The sequence below is a fragment of the Carlito syrichta genome, unplaced genomic scaffold, assembly GCF_000164805.1.
Source record: "Carlito syrichta isolate Samal-C Ts95f unplaced genomic scaffold, Tarsius_syrichta-2.0.1 Scaffold126413, whole genome shotgun sequence".
Lineage (NCBI taxonomy): Eukaryota > Metazoa > Chordata > Mammalia > Primates > Tarsiidae > Carlito > Carlito syrichta.
Window position 1 is genome coordinate 368,091 of NW_007070509.1, and position 19,160 is coordinate 387,250.

Sequence of the window (19,160 nt, forward strand, 5' to 3'; positions counted from 1 at the left end):
ATTGACTCTGCACATCACCATCCAACCACCTTGCCCTCCCTCCTCCTGAAGGCATTACCATGTATTTTTTTGGAGTTTTTTTGGTTTGAGTCAGTCTTACTCTGTCGCCAACGCTGGAGTGCAGTGACATGCTCATGGCTACCACAGCCTCGACCTGCTGGGCTCAGGTGATCTTCTGCCTCAGCCTTCCAAGTAGCTGGAACTACACATGTGCCACCATACCTAGCTAATTTTTCTTTATTTTTTTTTTTGAATCAGAGTCTCACTCTGTTGCCAGTGCTGGAATGCAGTGGCACGTTCACGGCCACCACAGCCTCGACCTGCTGGGCTCAGGCGATCCTTCTGCCTCAGTCTTCCAAGTAGATGGAATTACAGGCACACACCACCACGCCCAGCTAATTTTTGGATTTATTGTAGAGATGAGGTCTTGCCAAGTTGCCCAGGTTGGTCTCGAATCTGTGGGCTCAGGCAATCCTCTCACCTCAGCCTCCCAAAGTGCTGGGATTATAGGTGTGAGCCACCGTGCCTGGCCTAATTTTTTTATTTATTGCAGAAACAAAGTCTCACCAAGTTACCTAGGCTGGTCTCAAACCCCTGGACTTAGGCAATCCTCTCACCTCCACCTCCCAAAATGCTGGGATTACAGGCGTGAGCTACCGTGCTCAGCTCATTACCATATATGTTTAAGACAGTAGCCTCACATGATGATAGTGGTATTTTTTTGTCTGTTCCCCCAACTGATTTGTGAGCTCCCCGAAGGCAAGGGCTGAATTTTGTTCAACCTTACATGTCCTGACTCATGGGCAGTGAGTGATGGATACTGGCTGATTGCGTGAATGAATGAAAGGGCTCCTACTCAGCTTGATGGGAACTGAACGTACCAACTATATCATTTAAGCTGGTCGGGTTCAATTGCACCAGATGTCATGAAAGTGGGGCCCATGAAGAATGACTGGCAGAAGGAAATCAGGTATGACAGAGGCCTGAGAAGCACCTGACTCGCACTCGCATGGCCTATACCTCCTGAGTGTAGACCTCCCAGATTCACCATTGTCCAGCAAAACACTGCTTGTGGCCATGGTGGGAAGGGGTTCCAGTCCTCAGGTGTGCTGAGAAGCCATTGTGGGCTCCTGGGCCCCCAAAGGGTTCAGTTGAACCTGTTCCAGGACCAATTCTGGTTAGCCACGCCCTTCCAGTTCCAGGTAGGCTAAGACCATCCATCAGTGACCTCACTTTTAGGGCCTACCCCCAGAGCAGGTGGGTGAAGCTGCCGGGAGGGCCCCAGGACCCTGGAGGACCTGTCTGTAGGACATTTGCAAGTCTGGGTCAGCCTGACATGCTAAGAGGGAACAAAGGGGCAGGGATGGAGGTAGGTGAGCCTCAGGCTGGCCAGCCTGAGCTCACCGCCACACAAACATGGCATCAGCATTCTGCCCTTATCCACCCGTTCATGTCTATTTCATAATAAGAATTCCTTTTCCAAAACTGCCAACTTTATGTCACATAGACTACAGTGTAAGGGGCAGCAGGATACTAAAGCTGGAACAGAGGCTCAATCCTAGCCCAAGGCCACTGTCTCTGGCTGTGAAATCTGGGGACAGGGGATAGCGGAAAGTTGCAAGCCAGGCTCGGTGGCTCAGCCTGCAATCCCACGCCTTTGGGAGGCTGAGGTGAATGGATTACCTGAGCCCGCGGATTCGAGACCCGCCTGGGCAACTTGGTGAGACCTCATCTCTACAGTAAATAAAAATGAGCCAGGCCTGGTAGTACGCACCTGTAGTTCCAGCTACTTGGAAGGCTGAGGCGGAAGGATCACCAGAGCCCAGCAGGTCGAGGCTGTGGTGGCCGGGAGCGGCCACTGCACTCCAGTCTGGGTGAGAGAGTGAGACTCCAACTCAAAAAAAAAAAAAGAAAGTTGTAGTTACTGGGCCCCTGCTAAGGGCAAGCGCTGTTGCACTTGGACAAACCTTCACGGCCAGTGGCATTATCCCCATTTGACAGGTGGGAATCAGGGCTCAGAATGGGAATCTAACTTGCTCCAGATCCCACAGGTAGACAGTGACAGGTGGGAGTCAAGTAGGACTGCAAAATTTGCTGGGCAAAGTTGCTTCACCTTGCTGTGACCCCATTTCTTGTTTTAAAATGAAAACAAGAGGCCAGGCTCGGTGGCTCAGCGTGTAATCCTAGCACTTTGGAAGGCCGAGGCAAGTGGATTGCCTGAGCCCACAGGTTCAAGACCAGCCCGGGCAACCTGGCGAGACCTTGTCTGTACAATAAAATTAAAAATAGCCAGGCGTGGTAGTGCGCGTCTGTAGTTCCGGCTACTCGGAAGGATGAGGCGGAAGGATCGCTGGAGTCCAGAAGGTCGATGCTAGGATGGCCATGTGCATGCATGCCACTGCACTCCAGCCTGGGCAAAGGAGTGAGACTCCAATTCAAAAAAAATAAAATAATAAAATGAAAATAAGAATAGGGCTGAATGAACCGAATGTTATTTCATGTGGAAAAACACATGGCAAGCCATGAAGCATGCCACCATGCTGATGCCTGCCCTTGCCCCCATGCTTCCCCACTGACCGTCAAGGTCAGTGCTCCCTCTCTAGTGCTCTTATCCTTGGCTCTCTGCTCTTGCTGGCTCACTTGGCCAGTATGCAACAGAATTTATAGCATGGTTCCTGGAACATCCTAGACCTGCTAGAACAACTCCCAATCCAAGCCAGCCACTGAGGACAGCCAGCCACTGTGGCAGAAGACCTGAGTGCCAAAGCTACCATTGGCTCGGGTCTGGTGTACCTGGAAATTCACCAGAGGTCTCACGACAGAGGAACATTGCTGGGAATGTCCCACTTAGCAGACACAGTCAATGCCCGGATGGGAAGCAGCCATGGTGAAGGACAGACTCCCCTATTTCAGTAATCTCAGCCTCAGCGCCTGAGGAACAGCAGGTCCAAGCCTGTACCCATCCCTCCCACCCCTTCATCCCCAGCACACAGGACTGTTCCCTTCTGGGAAGTGACTCTGTGACTTTCTCATCCTGGTACAGCTTGATTCACCTAAACAGGACACACCAGGTGGCATAGGCAGGTGGCCTGGCCTCCTCAGGGGAGGCTGGAAAAACCCAAGGAGCAGGGAACTGGGCCAGGTCCTTTGACACAGAGTATAGGTTCTTGCTCTCTCAGACACTTAGGGTAAGGAAAGAGCACTGAGTCAGGAGCCCTGGGGCTAGGTCCTAGCACTGCCACTAATTGCTGTTTGACCTTAAGCAAACCACTTCCTTTCTCTGGGTCTCAGTTTCCCCATCTATAAGAGAGGGGTTTGGAAGCTGGGCTCGGTGGCTCAGCCTGTAATCCCGCGCCTTTGGGAGGCTGAGGTGAGTGGATTGCCTGAGTCCATGGGTTCGAGACCCACCTGGGCAACTTGGCGAGACCTCATCTCTACAATAAATCAAAAAATGAACCAGGCGTGGTAGCGCGCGCCTGTAGTTCCAGCTACTTGGAAGGCTGAGGCAGAAGGATCGCCGGAGCCCAGCAGGTCGAGGCTGCGGTGGCCGGGAGCGGCTACTGCACTCCAGTCTGGGCGACAGAGTAAGACTCTAACTCAAAAAAAAAAAAAAGAGAGAGGGGTTTGGAGCTAGATCACTGAGGTCCATTACAATACTCATTTTTGTGACGTCACATATCTAGATAATGATCCCTCAGAAAGTCACATAATCCCTAACAAAAACCTTCTAAGCCCTGAAACTGAACGTTGTTAAAGATAACTCTTGCCTGCAATCCCAGCACTTTGGAAGGCCAAGGCGGGAGGACTGCTTGAACCCAGGAGTTCAAGACCAGCCAGGGCAACATAGCAAGACCTTATCTCTACAAAATTAAAAATTAAAAAAAATTGGCCAGGCGTGTTGGCACACACCTGTCGTCCCAGCTACACAGGAGGCTGAGGCGGAAGAATCACCTGAGCCCGGGAGGTCGAGGCTGCAGTGAGCCGTGATCATGCCACTGCACTCCAGCCTGGGCAAAAAAGTGAGACCCTGACTCAAGGGAAAAAAAAGTCAGAGAAACCAAGCAGGAGGCAAGCAGCAGATCCATCTCCCACCGCCTGAGGATGCTGTCACTGCCATTAGCTTGGGCTCCCAAGGAACTTGCCTTTGGCTGGATGCTCCCAGGACTCACCTGAAGAAGTGTTAAAACTCAGCCCTACCTCATCAACAAGGGTACCTGCATAATCAACGTTTCTATACCTAACATTGAATTGTACCCCACATCTTTATAATAAGAGAGAGAGAGAGAGAAACTCAACCCCGTAAACGGGAATTCATCACTTCACTTGACTGTTAGACAGGCAGTCAGATCCTGAAGTAGGCCATGAAAGTGATAGCAGCTGACCCCCACATAATGAAAGTTGCTGAACTCCCTGTCACTTGTTTATCGAGTAGCACGTGGACAAGACAAATGCCAGCATTCATCACAGCTCAGCTGCCAGCAAGGGTGTCCTGGGCATGAGAGATGATGGCAAGCACAGGGTCCTTGGTCCTTCCCTTGACACCAGGGAACAGAAAACTAGGCAAAGCAGACATGTCTATAGTCCCTCGTAGTGTTGGGCTCTGGACAGGATGCTCCCGGGGGAAACTGAACCCAGAAATAGATGGGAAATCTCTGCCACCTTGGACAGGCCCCTTAGTCTCTGGGCCTCACTTTACTGCCTGTAAAACGAGGATAAAATCATCATATTGATGCAAGGGATAAAATACACAGTGCATAGATATGTTCTGTATAAACAGCAAAAGGAATAACCAAAGGACTGGATGATGATGGAAAAACAAGAGGTGCAGAATTGTTACAATGATGGATTAGAGCCAGCTTGAGCCAGCTTTGATGGCTTGCACAAGCCACTTTTTAAATGTTCAGGAATTTTGCTAGCCAGCTGACATCCCATTGGTAGCCTGAAATCAGCCATAGTGGGAGTATTTAGACTACAGAAATGGTCAAGTGCTATAAATCAGGGCTTATTTTTTTCCTACATGGCAGATTGTTAAACATTTACCAGCACACCACTGGGCATAACAAGTAAGAGTGACACAACAGGAGTCAGTTTTCTGTTGCTTCAAACACTCGGCATAATTATATACGCTAAAATGAATGTGGACTCCTTCACGACAGTGAGCTTAGAAGGTCATTATTTTTTAACACATATTTTTTTTTTCATTTTCACAAACATTTATCAAGACCTACCCTGTGCCAGGCATCAAAGATTAAAAAAACAAACAAACAAAAAAGACCTTTCCCTAATCGCCCACAGGGTGGTGCAGGAATGAGAAAGTATATGCCCCATGGAGCACTCTGAGAATGGAAGGGGTATTCCATCTCTGCTCAAGCTGTGGGAATCCAAGCCCAAGCAACTGGGAAGGACACTTTAGGCAAAATGAATAGCATATGCAAAGATACAGAGGCAAGGATGCTGAGGCAACATTTTAAAATTCCTGAGAATAAACCTCAGGGACATTTTAGAGTTGTCATGTTGTGGGCTGATCTTTCCTGGCCAAAGTATATTCTTCACCTTGCTCCCTTCACCAGAATTTAGCACAAAATTTCCTTTGGTTGTTTCCAAAACCCAAATCCACTCTAAGGGGATGAGAAGTTGCCAAGACTGAGACCAGGTCCCCAGAGCCAAGAGAGGCTCCCAAGAACATTTGATAAAGGCAACATCCCTGAAGTGTCAGCCCAATGCTCAAGGTGACCACTTCAAGTTGCAGCAGACAAGACCATTTAAATTTCCATCTCATTACTGAATAATGTTTTATAGGGAACAATAAGATGCCAGCTTTTTCCTGTTAAGACACGTTCACGTCTGCCTTGGAGAATGCCAGAATTTGAATTTCAAAAATGAAGACAAGAAGAAAAAAATCCAAAAGCATCCAGGCAAAAAAAAAAGAGGTTACCTTCAAGGGAACAAAAGTCAGGGTGACCTCAGACCTGCAACATTAAACATTAGCAGTCACTGGAACCAGGTCACGGATCCTATGCCAGACAAGCCATTGTTCAATTATAGTGGCAACAGAAGTCACTCTCCCAGACACCTGGGTTCAGAAAATATATCACCCACATACTCTCTTCTAAAAAAATTTTAAAACACAGCAACTGTCTGGAGAGAAATAAAAATACAACATTCAAAATGAGGAAGTTGAGGCACAAAAGGATTGGAAGTGGGCAATAAACCAGCAAAGTCTAAAAAGTAAATTATTGTTGTAAATTTGGCTTAAAATTGGATGTTAATCATTTGTATGAAGTTCTAGAACAGATAAAACTAATCTATGGTGAAAAAAATCAGACCTGTAGCTGTTTCTGGAAGGGCAGGGATTGAGAAGGATGGGTTGAAAGAAAACTTTCTCGGCCCCCGCGCGTTCCGGAGCGGCCGGGAGTTCACACCCGGCTTCTCTCCAACCTCGGCCTGCGTGCCACAGTCGCCCTCATGCTGGGCTCAGCTCTCCGCCGCTGCCCTCGAGGTCTCCTGTGCGCCGCCCCGGCCCCGCCGCCGCTATCCATTCAGTTCGCTGCTATTCTCATGGGTCACATGAGACAGATGAGGAGTTTGATGCTCGCTGGGTGACATACTTCAACAAACCAGATATAGATGCCTGGGAATTGCGTAAAGGGATGAACACACTTGTTGGCTATGATCTGGTTCCAGAACCCAAAATCATTGATGCTGCTTTGCGGGCATGCAGACGGTTAAATGATTTTGCTAGTGCAGTTCGCATCCTAGAGGTTGTTAAGGACAAAGCAGGACCTCATAAGGAAATCTACCCCTATGTCATCCAGGAATTTAGACCAACTTTAAATGAATTGGGAATCTCCACTCCAGAGGAACTGGGCCTTGACAAAGAGTAAACCCCATGGATGTGCTTCCCAAGAATTTATTGGTATTGCTACTTGATTGTAAACAGTTACCTGGAAATACTGATGATAACATATTACCTTATTTGAACAAGTTTTCCTTTATTGAGTACCAAACTATGTAATGGTAATTTGGATTTTAATAAAAGGGAAATGAGTTTGAACTGAAAAAAAAGAGAAAACTTTCTAAAATAATGGAAATATGCTCTATCATGACAAGGGTTTGCGTTACACAGGTGTGCACATCTGTCAAAACTGATTGAACTACACACTTGGCTGAATATGGTGGTTCATACTTGTTAGCCTAACACTATTGGAGGCCAAGGTGGAAAGATCACTTGAGCCCAAGAGTTCGAGACCAGCCTAGGCAACATAGTGAGATCTCTTCTCTACAAAAAAATCCAAAAGTTACCCAGGTGTGGTAGTGCACGCATGTAGTCCCAGCTACTCTGGAGGCCCTACCTGAGCCCAGAAGGTCGAGGTTGTGGTGAGTCATGATGGTGCCACTGCACTCCAGCCTGGTAACAGAGACGGCAACTCAAAAAAAAACTTATTACATTTCACTGTATGTAACTGAACCTGAATTTTAAAAATAATGTCTTAGCTGGGCATGGTGATTCATGCCTATAATCCTAGCATTCTGGGGCCCAGAATGAGAGGATTGCCTGAGCCCGCAGGTTCGAGACCAGCCTGGGCAACTTGGCGAGACCTCATCTCTACAATAAATCAAGAAAAATTAGCCGGGCATGATGGCACATGCCTGTAGTTCCAGTTACTTGGAAGGCTGAGGTGGAAGGATCGCCTGAGCCCAGCAGGTCGAGGCTGCAGTGGCCAGGAGCGGCCACTGCATTCCAGTCTGGGCGACAGAGTGAGACTCCAACTCAAAAAAAAAAAAAGTCTTAACAATACTGAGTTTTCTAATATATAAATATCATATAATCTGCTCATTAAGTTTTTTCTCTCAGCAACATTTTGTAGTTTTCAATGGACAGGTCTAGTGTGTCTTTTATCAGATTTATCCCTATCTCATACTTTGATGCAATTGTAATTGGCATTATTTATTTCCATTTTTAATTGTTCATTGCTGATTGTAAAAATACAATTGAATTTTGGATATTGGTCATGTATCTTGTAACTTTGTTGAACTCACAAGTTTTAGTAGTTTTGGCAATTACAACAATTTTTCTACATAGATGATCATGTCATCTATGAATCAAGACAGTTTTATTTCTCCCTTCCCAATCTGGATGCCTTGCTTCCAGTCTTATGGGGAAAACATTTACTATTTCACTAGTAAGTATGCTGTTAACTGTAGGGATTTTGTAGATACATACTTTTTTTGTTTTTGAGTTGGAGTTTTTTTTTTAGTTGGAGGTGAAAGGATCACCCGAGCCCAGGAGGTCAAGGCTGCAGTGAGTCATGATCATGCCACTGCACTCCAATCTGGGTGACAGAATGAGACCCTGACTCAAAAAAAAAAAAAAAGGTAAAAGAAAAAGAAAGCACACGTCCACACAAAGATTTGTACATGAATGCTTATAGTTGCTTTATTTGTCATACCCAAACATTGGAAACAACCAAAATATCCAACAACAGGCAAATAGGCAAACATTGTGGTACATTCATACCATATAGCAGTAATAAAAAAGAACTAACTACTGATACCAAAATAACGTGGATGAATCTCAAAATAATTACACTGAATGAAGGAAACCACACAAAAAAAGTATACTGTATGATTCTCTATATAAAATTCTTAAAAATGTAAACTAATCTATAGAAACAGAAAGCAGATGAGTGGTTGCTTGGGGACAAGGGCAGGAGTCAGGGAGAGGCAGAAGGGGGAATTACAATGGAACATGAGGACATTTTTGAAGGTGATGGACATGTCCAAGGCAATTGTAGTAATGATTCCACGGAGGTACACATTTGTCAAAACACATCAAATTGTACATTAAAAATATATGTGATTATTGTATGCTCATTATGTTACAATAAAGCTATTTAGAATAAAATTTTAAAGAGAACGTTAGTGGTTAAAAGAACACAGACATAATATTAAAAATCATAATTAAAAGAACATAGACATAATACTAAAAACCATGACTAGACCGGGTGTGGTGGCTCACGCCTATAATCCTAGCACTTTGGGAGACTGAGGTGAACCCATGGGTTCAAGACCAGCCTGGGTAACTTGGCGAGACCTCATCTCTACAATAAATAAAAAAACATTAGCTGGGCATTGTGGTGCATGCCTGTAGTTCCAACTACTTGGAAGGCTGAGGCAGAAGGATCGCCTGAGCCCAGCAGGCCGAGGCTCCAGTGGCTGAGAGTATGCCACTGCCCTCCAGCCTGGTGAGACTCTGACTCAAAAAAAAAAAAAAATCATGACTAAAAGAACATAGACATATTAAAGGTAACTTAATAGCAATACTCTGAGATTATAATCACACACAAAGTTATTAGCAAAAACTAGTACACAAAGAACATCTCTTATCTGACCAGGAGTGCTTCAGATTTCAGAATTTTGGGGATTTGGGAATTCGTGCAGTATGCTTACTGGTTGAGCATCTCAAATCTAAAAGCACAAAATTCAAAATGTTCCAGTAAGTATCTCCTTTAAGCATCATATTGGCACACAAAGTTTTGAGTTCTGGAGTATTTCAGATTTCAGACTTTGAGGTGTGGAATGCTCAGTCTGTAATGGCAGGGTAGAGAGAATATCTTGAAATAAAAGCAGTTAAAGTTCTCATCATAACATAGGGTGTTGACAGTTAGGGTTATACAGCCTGGGCAGCATAGCAAAACCTTGCCTCTTGAAAAAGTCAAAAATTTGCCAGGTGTGGTGGCACACACCTATAGTCCCCGCTACTCAGGAGACTGAGACAAAAGGTTCACCTGAGCCCAGGAGGTCAAGGCTGCAATGAGCAGTGATCGTGCCACGGCACTCCAGCCTGGGGAACAGAGTGAGACCTCGACTCAAAAGCAAAACAAAACAAACAAAAGTTGAGGTTATTTTTGGTTTTTATATTGAGAGAGATGTCAGCTTTTTTTTTTTAAAGGTATGAAGGAACTTCAAACCCAGGAGAGGCACCAGGCTTCCTTTTTTTTTTTTTCCAAGTTGGAGTCTCACTCTGTTACCTAGGCTGGAGTGCAGTGGTGTGCAGAGTGCAGTGGAGTGCAGAGTGAGACTCCAACTTGAAAAAAAAAAAAGGAACCCTGCCACTGCACTCCAGCCTGGGCAACAGAGTGAGACTTCAACTCAAAAAAAAAAATAGAAAATTACAGAGAGAGAGAGAGGAGATTCACCTACCCAAGGTAGGGAAGGAAGTCAAAGCCAGGAAACATGGTGACAGCCACAGCTTAAAGAGCACATGGCCACACCAGAGTCTAGTAAGGCAATGGCCAGGCCTCCCATTTTAAGAGGCATCAGCATCAACCCATGATGAGGTGGATGGACCACTGGCTTCCTAAGTCACAAGGCTGTGACTCCTCCAAATACCCAGACCAGGAATGCAGGTCAGCATCCTCCCGGAGGACATACATGGCCCACCAGTCCCCTACCTCCTAGTCTGTGTCATCCTGCCTCCTTGTTTAAACCCAACAATAACAGTGGTCTCTTACTCTAGGACTTCTCTCGACAGGTTCCCACCCATCTGGAGCTCTGAACCTCATTGTCTATGAAGGCAGGGATCGGCTGCCTTCAAAACCTTCAAAATGAGGTCCCACCGCATTCCCTCACACCAAGGACATGCCCCTCGGGAACGCAGCAGAACACAAGGTTTCAAGTACGGGCTTGGACTCTTCATCTGTGCTGTGGAGACTCAGTTCCCAGGTGCTGTTGTACCTACCCTCTGTCTTCGGTTGAATTATCCAATATATACATGCAAATGGAGTTTCTATATTCTTTATCTGCTTGTTCACACACGTAGGCCGAGGCTTATATTATGGCTCCTACACCTTCCTAGAAACACCATTAACTTGATTAACTCTCCCTGAAAGGTAAACGCCCTGATGGCAGAACCCATGTCACTCTTGTAGGTGTGTCCCTAGCTCCTAGAGCAGTGTTGGCTCCACAGAAAATGGGCATGAGTGAATGCATGAACACATGAATGCAGGGAGAGACAGCACCACGGAAGTTACGCTGGAATCAAGCAGGTGACCGCATCCTGCCATTTGTTTCCTCACCCCCAACTCAGAAGGTTCTGACCCAGCTCCTGGGCCCGGCACCTCTGCCTCCCTTCTGGCATTCAGCCAATTCCCCTGATGGGAAGACGCCTGGTTTCAGGTGGGCTGCGTCAGGAACAAGGCTGAAAGCCACTGCCAAGCCATCTGCTTTTCAACACCCCTGCTGTCCTTCAGCCTGTGCTACTTCCTGCTTGGAATCGTGCAGGAGCCTCTCAGCTGGCCCCCCGGACTCTATGTTCTCCCTGGTTTGACTCTGTCTCCCCTGCCCCTCTTAAAACTGTCCATGTCCCTCCTTCAATCTCCTTAGCCAGACATGTAAGGCCTTCCATGCTGGGTCTGCTCCCCCATCACACTGTCCTCCTACCTCCACATTGCCCACCGGCTAATACCCTCAGGAGGCCTAAGGCTCTCTCACTCCGTATCTGGGTTCACGCCATCTCCTCTGCCATGCCCCCAAGCCCAGCTTCAATGTTACCTTCTCTCTGGACTCCCAAAGACCTTTGAGTCTCCCTCATAAGTGCTATCTTCTGCCTTGTGCCAGAGCTCCCATCCTGGGAGCTCCCTGAGGGCAGAAGATACACCTCACGCATCCCTGCCTCCACGAAGTTCCCAAAGCGCTTTGCTCAGACAACGGCATTAAGGAAACTTTTGTTCTGACCAAACATGCCAGGGCACTTATGTACAAACAAGGGTTTTCTTTGAAGTGGTCACCCAGATGTGGGGATGGTAGGGGCTGGGTATACACAGAAGGCACTAGAGCGTATGGCCCAGAGGAGAGACTTTACAGGGACACAAATCCCAGCTCAAATTCCAGTGCTCAAAGTCCATCATCTGTGACCCAGACTGGGTGAGTTATCTAATATGCTGAGTCTATTTCCTCATCTTTAAAGTGGGAGTCATTTGTGAAGACTGAGTCAGGAATATAAAAACACCAGCACAGCGCCTGCAGGTCACAGGTGTTCTGATAATCAGCTCTCATCGAATGTTGCTAATGCCTTGATTTGCTCAACATATCTCTGCTGGGAAGGCCCATGAAGAGTCCCTGCCTCAGGCCATGCTTGCACTCATTGCCCTGGGATGCCCTCGCCAAGCATGAGACTCCAGGGCTCCTCTCAGGGCTGTAAGCAGAGCCCCTACCCCACCCTCCTCTGCTTCATGCTTGACTTTTTCATGCACGTGCAGGTTTGTGACCCAAGACTTTACCTCCCACGTTCACCAGACTTGGCCCCAGTGACTTCCGGGCATTTCTGTGACTGGGACTATTCACAAGCATCAGCTCCAGGCTCAAGGGAGTCTTCCAGGCAGACAGACAGCACCTCTGGGATGAGGGGTCAGTGTTCGCCGGGCGCAGCAGGCCTGGGGCGTCATGAAGTGCCAGCCCCCTTCCCTCGAAGCCCCACTAAAATTCTCCCTGGCACTGACTTCAGGATCCCAGGCACCTTGGGGTAATTTCTGCCTCTTAACGAGACTGAGATTTTTTTTTTTTTTAAGAAAGCAGGATTTATTGAGAGGCCAGGAAAGCTCCCCATTGGGAAGGAACCCAAGGAGGTTGCCCAGCTGAGAGATGTTTAAGGCACAGGCTTGTGACCTGCTCACTTTTATGTCCCCAGTGCCTGGCACCTGGCAAGGGTGGAGGCAGCAGGGAATGAGATTTGGACAGGAATGAGCGAAGTTCAGTTTGGGTCACATAGAAACCGTAAGTTCTTTGGTCGCCCCTTATCCTAAGAATGGACAGAATTTGTGGGAGAACAAAGCCAGGGCCAGAGAGCTGGTGTGCTCAGCCTCAGCCTGAGGATGGCAAGGAACCATGAGACTTTGTACCACACCCCAGAGGAACGTGGCAGAAGGGGGCCTGGTCAGGGGTCAGGGGGCCTGTGCTTGACTCTGAATGCTGGCACTTATGAAGCCTCTAACCCCAAGTGAGTTGTTTGACATCTCTGAGTTCATCCACCAAGTACAGATGAAAATACTTTCCTTGCCCACTTCAGAGGGTGGCTGTGAAGAATCCAGACATTTGGAAAAGGTGAAAGGTTGTGTAACTAAGAGCGGCACTGCTGGTGACACTTTCTGTGAATTGCTGAGCCTTTCTTGGGGTTGTCCCAGAGGGCGAGACCCTCAAGCCCACCCCCACCACCAACAGACAAGCCTGAGGCCTGAGAGGCGCAGCACAGGTCAACCTCTGCAGGAGATGCTCTGGCCAGGTGGAAGGGGAACAAGGACCCACTGCCACCATGACACATGCCCTGCTGAGCCCAATATAGGCTGGGCTAGCATCAGGAAATGAGAGATATCCAGTTCTGAGTGTGTACTCCAAGGAGGTTTATTAGCAGCCACACTGAGGAGCCCTGGGATCGTGCCCAGAACAAGGGACTGAGGGCACCTGGCCTAGGAGGCAAGGCACCCTGGGCTGAGTGGACAGTGGCATTTCTGCTTCAGGCACAGGCTGTGTACCTCCCTTGCCCTTTGAAGTGGGGCTGTCTTCCCCACAGAGAAAAAGACATCCACAGAGGTTTCCTGCCTTGCCTGACATCCACCAGGTCCCCCAGAGATCTAGACCCAAGCTGGTCTGCTCCTCCACCTCGGCCAGGATCAGAGACCTCAATCCTGCAGTCAGCCCACCCCAAACTCAGTAGCCCCGGGCTTATTCCTGAAGCCCAATAGCTAAAGTCTGGAGTGGATAAATTCTATCAGGTTCTCCAACTGTTCCTCCAGGTGCTGCTCATCTCCGTGGTTCTCAATGACCCAGTCAAAGACTCCGAAGTTATCCAGGTCACATTCTGACTCCACATCGTCCACCCCTGTGGAGGAGGAATGGCGAGGTCAGGCCCCAATCCTCCAGGCTCCAGGTATCGAGGCCTGCTAGCCCCAGATGGGCCCTCCCCTGGCCTCTACTCTGCTACCCTAGAGCCAAGCTCTACCCATCCAGAAGGCACCTCCCCACCCTGAGACCCTGGGAGGGCAGGTTTAGCTGCCCCCTACCACTTGAGCCCCCAATGGTCCCTGCTGACTTAACTCTTCACCTGTCACTGCCTATACAGAGTGGACTGGGTCCTCTAAAGCCACAGACAACCAAAAGGGCATCGCGTTTTTATTTTATGTCAAGCTGGTTATGTCTGTTTTGTCTGATTCCAGCCTCTGAAGAGGCAGTATGCGCAGCTTAGAAGCACACAGTTGAGAGGCCCGCCCCTCCCTGCACTCCACATCCCTGGGAAAGAGACTTGACCTTTCTGGGCCAGTGTCTCATCTGACATAGTCACAGTGATGACAGCATCCACCTGACACAAGTGTCCGGATAACATGGTATCACGCACCCAGAGTGCTCAGCACGGGCCTGGCCTGTGTGCGTGGCCCAGAGTGAGCAACATTAGCCGAGGTCGGACCCACCAGGTCTGAACTTCTCTAGTCACAGTGACTTGGGACATAAAGGAAGCCTGAGCTGTGCCTCTGAGCTGCCCATGGAGCAGGTCCTGGGCTTGCACCACTGATGCTCCTAGTAGAGCTTCCTGTGCGGCCCTCACTACTGTGTTAATCACATAGGAGTGAGGTTTATCAGGCTTGCCCTCCAACCACTGTCAGCCCCCACCAGGCTGAAAAACAAAGGTGAAGGACCATGGGTGGATCCCAGCCAGAACTCCAGAGAGGCCCACTGGCCTTGAGAGGTCAGTCCAGCCAGGTGCAGTGGCTCACGCCTGTAATCCCAGCACTTTGGGAGGCTGAGATGAGAGGATTGCCTGATCCCAGGGGTTCGAGACCAGCCTGGGCAATATGGCGAGACTTCATCTCTACAATGATTCAAGAAAAATTAGCCAGGCGTAGTGGTGCATGCCTGTAATTCCAGCTACTTGGAAAGCTGGGGCAGAAGGGTCACCTGAGCCCAGCAACTCGAGGCTGTGGTGGCCATGAGCTTGCCACTACACTCTAGCCTGGGTTACAGAGTGAGACTTTGACTCAAACAAAAAAGAGAGAGAAAAGTCAGCCCAGGAAAGGGAACCAGGCTAAGGTCACAGGGGGATTTTGACACACACCCCCACCAAGACTCCCTTCACTATGCCACTCCCTAATCTGGAGGCCTCAGTTTCCCCATTATAATCCCTCACTCACTCCTGCCCCCCAGTCTGACAGGAAAAGAACCGTAGACCTGGAGAAGACCACAGGGTGGGTAGCTGACCTATATACTACACATGGGGTAGCTGACCTATATACTGAGCCTTGGGGACAAAAGTCACGAGCAGCTCACCTGGTGTGAACACCCAGCCCCTCTGTTGTCGGCTCTGCTCCGAGGCTACCACACGGACCGTGTACACCGTGGCTCCATAGGTCTCCCGAAACCACTGGATGTCAGACACCCTCCGTGTGTCGCTCACCAGCTGCAGGGGAGGGAAACAGACAGATGACTCACAGGACAGGGGGCTGGAGGTGAGGAGGAGCAGGGGACTACAGAACCCAGGACAGTGGTATGGTGACTCCACCCCCTCATCATGAGCACAGCGTGGCTGAGGGCAGGAGTCAATCCACTTATGAACTTGCCGTCCAGGGAACACGTGCCAAGTGCTGACGGCGTGGCAGACAGTGCTGCTGACACGTCCTCTACCAGATCTTAAGCAAGCATCACAGCAAGCACCTACTGTGTAGCTGGGCACTGTGCTAGGCGCTGGGGCTAGAGGGGCGAGCAAAACAGACCCCGTGCCCACCCTCTCGGAGCTTACGGTCTAGCAGGAGAGACTTGCTAGGCAAGCAGCTCCCCCAGTAACCATGTAACCACAATGCATGTTGACAAGCGTCTCAATCTCAACATGGCTGAAACTCAGCTCTGGATTCTCTCTCCAAGCCCGTTCCTCCCCATTTTTCCTGTCTCAGAAAACGACAATTCTATCTGTCCAGCTGCTCATGACAGAACCCTTCGAGGGTACCTTGTGCCCCCTAGCCAATCCATAGGCAAATCCCGTTGGCTCTATGTTCAAAATATGTGCAAAACCACGCCCTTCTCTCCACTCCACCTTCACTCCGCTTCATGCCAAAGCCAGAGCCATCCTGCCTTTGTTCTCCACCAGCCTCACTGCTTCTGCTCCTGCCTCCCCCAGCAGCTGGATGAGCCTTTTGCCCTTAAATCGGGTCATGGCTCCCCCGCTCCGCCCTCCTCATCTCACTCAGAGTGAAGTCCCGGCTTTCCCAGGCCCTGTGTGATCCGACCTGACCTCCTACCACTCACCCTCACCCCTGGCCCGGGCTTGTCCTCACACACACCAGGCACACTCCCCAGCCCAGGCCTGGCACTCCCTGCTGCCTCCTTCTGGAAAGTTACTTCCTCCAATAGCCACTCAGTTCACTCCATTATGTCCTTCATGTCTCACCCAAATACCATCACATCAGAGAGGCCTTCCTGGACACCCTTAAAAAACAGCAGCCCCTCCTCAGTCCTTCTCATGCCCTAGGCCTGCTTTATTTTGATTCGCTCATGAGAATGATAGAAAGCCACCAAAGTGCTCTCAATAGAAGAGTGAAGTGACAGTCTGAGTATTTTTTGGTTTTGTTTTTAGATGGAGTTTCACTCTGTCACCCAGTCTGGAGTACAGTGGCATGCTCACGAGCACCCCAGCTTCGACTTGCTGGGCTCGGGCGATCCTTCCGCCTCAGCCTTCCAAGTAGCTGGAACCACAGGCATGTGTCACCATGCCTGGCTAACTTTTTGACTTACCGTAAAGACGAGGTCTCGCCATGTTGCTTAGGCTGTCTCAAACCCCTGAGCTCTGGCAATCCTCTCATCTCTGCCTCCCAAAGTGCTGGGATTACAGGCTTGATTGAGCCACTGAGACCAGCCAGTATGAGTTTTTAAAAGGATACTCTGGCTGCTGAGTAATGAATGGATCCTAGAGGGCAAGAGCGAAAGTCACTGCAACTATCTGGGTGTGAGATGATGCAGGCTTGGGCCAGCATGGTGGCAATGGAGACAGAGAGATGGAAACAGAGAAGGGCTGGAGAGACAGGCTACTTTCGTGCCACCTTGGAGCCCCCTTACCCAAACAGGCTGGGAGACGCCCTTCACGATGCTCCTGCAGAAGCAGCCGGGGTCGGCCTGGCGCCTCTCCTCCCCCCAGCGGATCATGTCCTTCCGATAGGCCTCCTTGTAAGCGCTGGCATCCAGAAGTCTCTGGAAGTCCAAGCCGTGCTCCTGCCCAAACACATCACAGCATCTATGCCACCAGCCCCTCAACCTCACTGGCCTCTCCTAAAACAGTGGGAGGACCATGCCTGCCCCCGCCCACCTCCCCCCAGGCTGGTGCAAGGACTAATGAGGTTTCAGCCAGGACAAAGGTCCACAAGGGAAAGGACCCTAGCAACCAAGAATCCGACCACTGGCAGACGGAGGAAAGGGCTTGGGATAATCCAAAAATTGTCTCGCTTTGTCTTTGAAATGTGTGATGTGGTTTTCTCTCCTGGAAGTTTTACCTTCCCAATTATTTCAGGCTTAAACTAATCCTGAAATTAGTTTCATCCCCTGGGCACAGGCTTAGCCTGCGACTCAAGTGGGAAATCTGAAAAGGCCTGCACTCCATGTCCTCCCACTATCCCCTCTAGCACTGTGTGCCCTGATCCCAAGTCCCAGGGAGACAGGATGTCTCCCTCCTCTCCCCCTCGCTTCTCTTCTATCCCCAGGTTCCTCACTGCCAGGCATCTCATGCCCAGAGGACCCCTCTCAGGCAGAAGGGGCTGCTGTGGCCACTCTGGAGAGCTGCTTCCAGACCTAGCCTCCTTCTCCAGGGACTGACAAGCAGAGACCCATCCAGAAGACCCCAGAACTGGAAGGGGTCTGAAAACATCACCTCACCAGTTCAAATTCTGGCTCCCCACTAACTCGCTGCAGTAAGACCTGCTTTTTTCTTTCTGTTTTGGTTTTTTTGGTGCTCCTTCTGCCTCAGTCTCCCAAGTAGCTAGAACTAGAGGTGTGCACCACTACCCTCAGCTGATTTTTTTATTTACTGTGGTGACGAGGTCTCGCCATGCTGCCCAGGCTGGTCTCGAACTCCTGGGCTCAGGCAATTCTTTCACCTCGGACTCCCAAAGTGCTGGAATTACAGGCATGAGCCACTACGCCCTGCCCTGTTGCTTGATCACCCACCTGCTCCCTCGTTCCAAGGTGAGGTCAGCAGCACTTTCTGCTTGGGAAATGGTTTCCCTCCAGGAGCACGGTCTGCTTATCAGTTGCATTTCCCATTGTGACTAAGAAAATCAGTATACTAACATTTCATCTGGGTTTTGTTTTCTAACAGGAGTGGGACAGCCTTCCAAACAGTAAAGGCAAGTCTGGCCTATCAGTCTTCCATGGAGGTTTTAAAAATGCAAACTCCTCCTGTCCCTCTACCCACCCACCCACCCATTCTGGCTCAGTAGGTCTGGAGTGGGGTCTAATTTGGGAACTTTGGAAGAAGACCAGTGGTTCTGGAACTGCTCCTAGAAGGCCTTCAGAAGTGCCCAGACCCCCCTGGGGAAGGCTGAGTGCCTCCCCCTTTACCCTCTTTCCTTCTCCCCTCCCCTCAACCATTGTTTCTTCCAGTCTGTCTCCTGGACACAGGGAACTTCTGCATCCAAGTTCATATAAGAAGGAATCCTGCTAAAAAAAATATTTGAAAGCCTGCTGATAATGAATTTATCAGTCTGAAAGAAGTAAAATTACAATATCAAAAAGTATATTTTTTTGAAGGAAAAAAATTGAAAACTACTGAATCTCACAATCCCCACAATCCAGCTATAAATGGTCTGTCTAGCTGGTGGGAGAAGACCTAGTGCTTCCCACAGAAGCAGGGCTGTCACACAGAACAGTGTTGAATTCATTTTACGTAGCTCCAGAGGCCAGATGCAGGTCAGCTGACCGAGGGCCAGAGCACAAGTCCTGGAAGGCTGCACCTAGAGGCCAAGGGCAGAAATGTGGGCCACAAGGGTACTCATTTGAGAAGCAGAACTCACCTTCCAAGTTCCCTTTCTGAAGTTGAAGATTCTTAGAGTTCCTTTTTTTTTTTGAGTTGGAGTCACACTCAATCACCCAGACTGGAGTGCAGTGGCCACTCCCAGCCACTGCAGCCTCGA

General features: G+C 49.2%; 1 protein-coding gene and 1 pseudogene across 2 annotated transcripts in view; one reads left to right on the forward strand and one right to left on the reverse strand.

Annotated features, from left to right (window-relative positions):
* The first annotated feature begins 6,384 nt into the window (after positions 1–6,384).
* LOC103249995 lies at positions 6,385–7,065 on the forward strand (annotated as a pseudogene). The gene has a single exon (XR_503649.2). The product of XR_503649.2 is annotated as a cytochrome c oxidase subunit 5A, mitochondrial-like (transcript).
* A 6,315-nt stretch (positions 7,066–13,380) lies between these two features.
* PMVK (phosphomevalonate kinase) overlaps positions 13,381–19,160 on the reverse strand; it is a 10,692-nt gene continuing 4,912 nt past the window's right edge. Inside the window, exons 3-5 of the mRNA XM_008048585.2 lie at positions 17,095–17,247; positions 15,316–15,445; positions 13,381–13,876 (exon numbers count right to left, since the gene is read on the reverse strand). Coding sequence (XP_008046776.1) covers positions 13,740–13,876; positions 15,316–15,445; positions 17,095–17,247 — 420 coding nt within the window. The 3' untranslated portion in view covers positions 13,381–13,739. The remainder of the gene's footprint in view (positions 13,877–15,315; positions 15,446–17,094; positions 17,248–19,160) is intronic.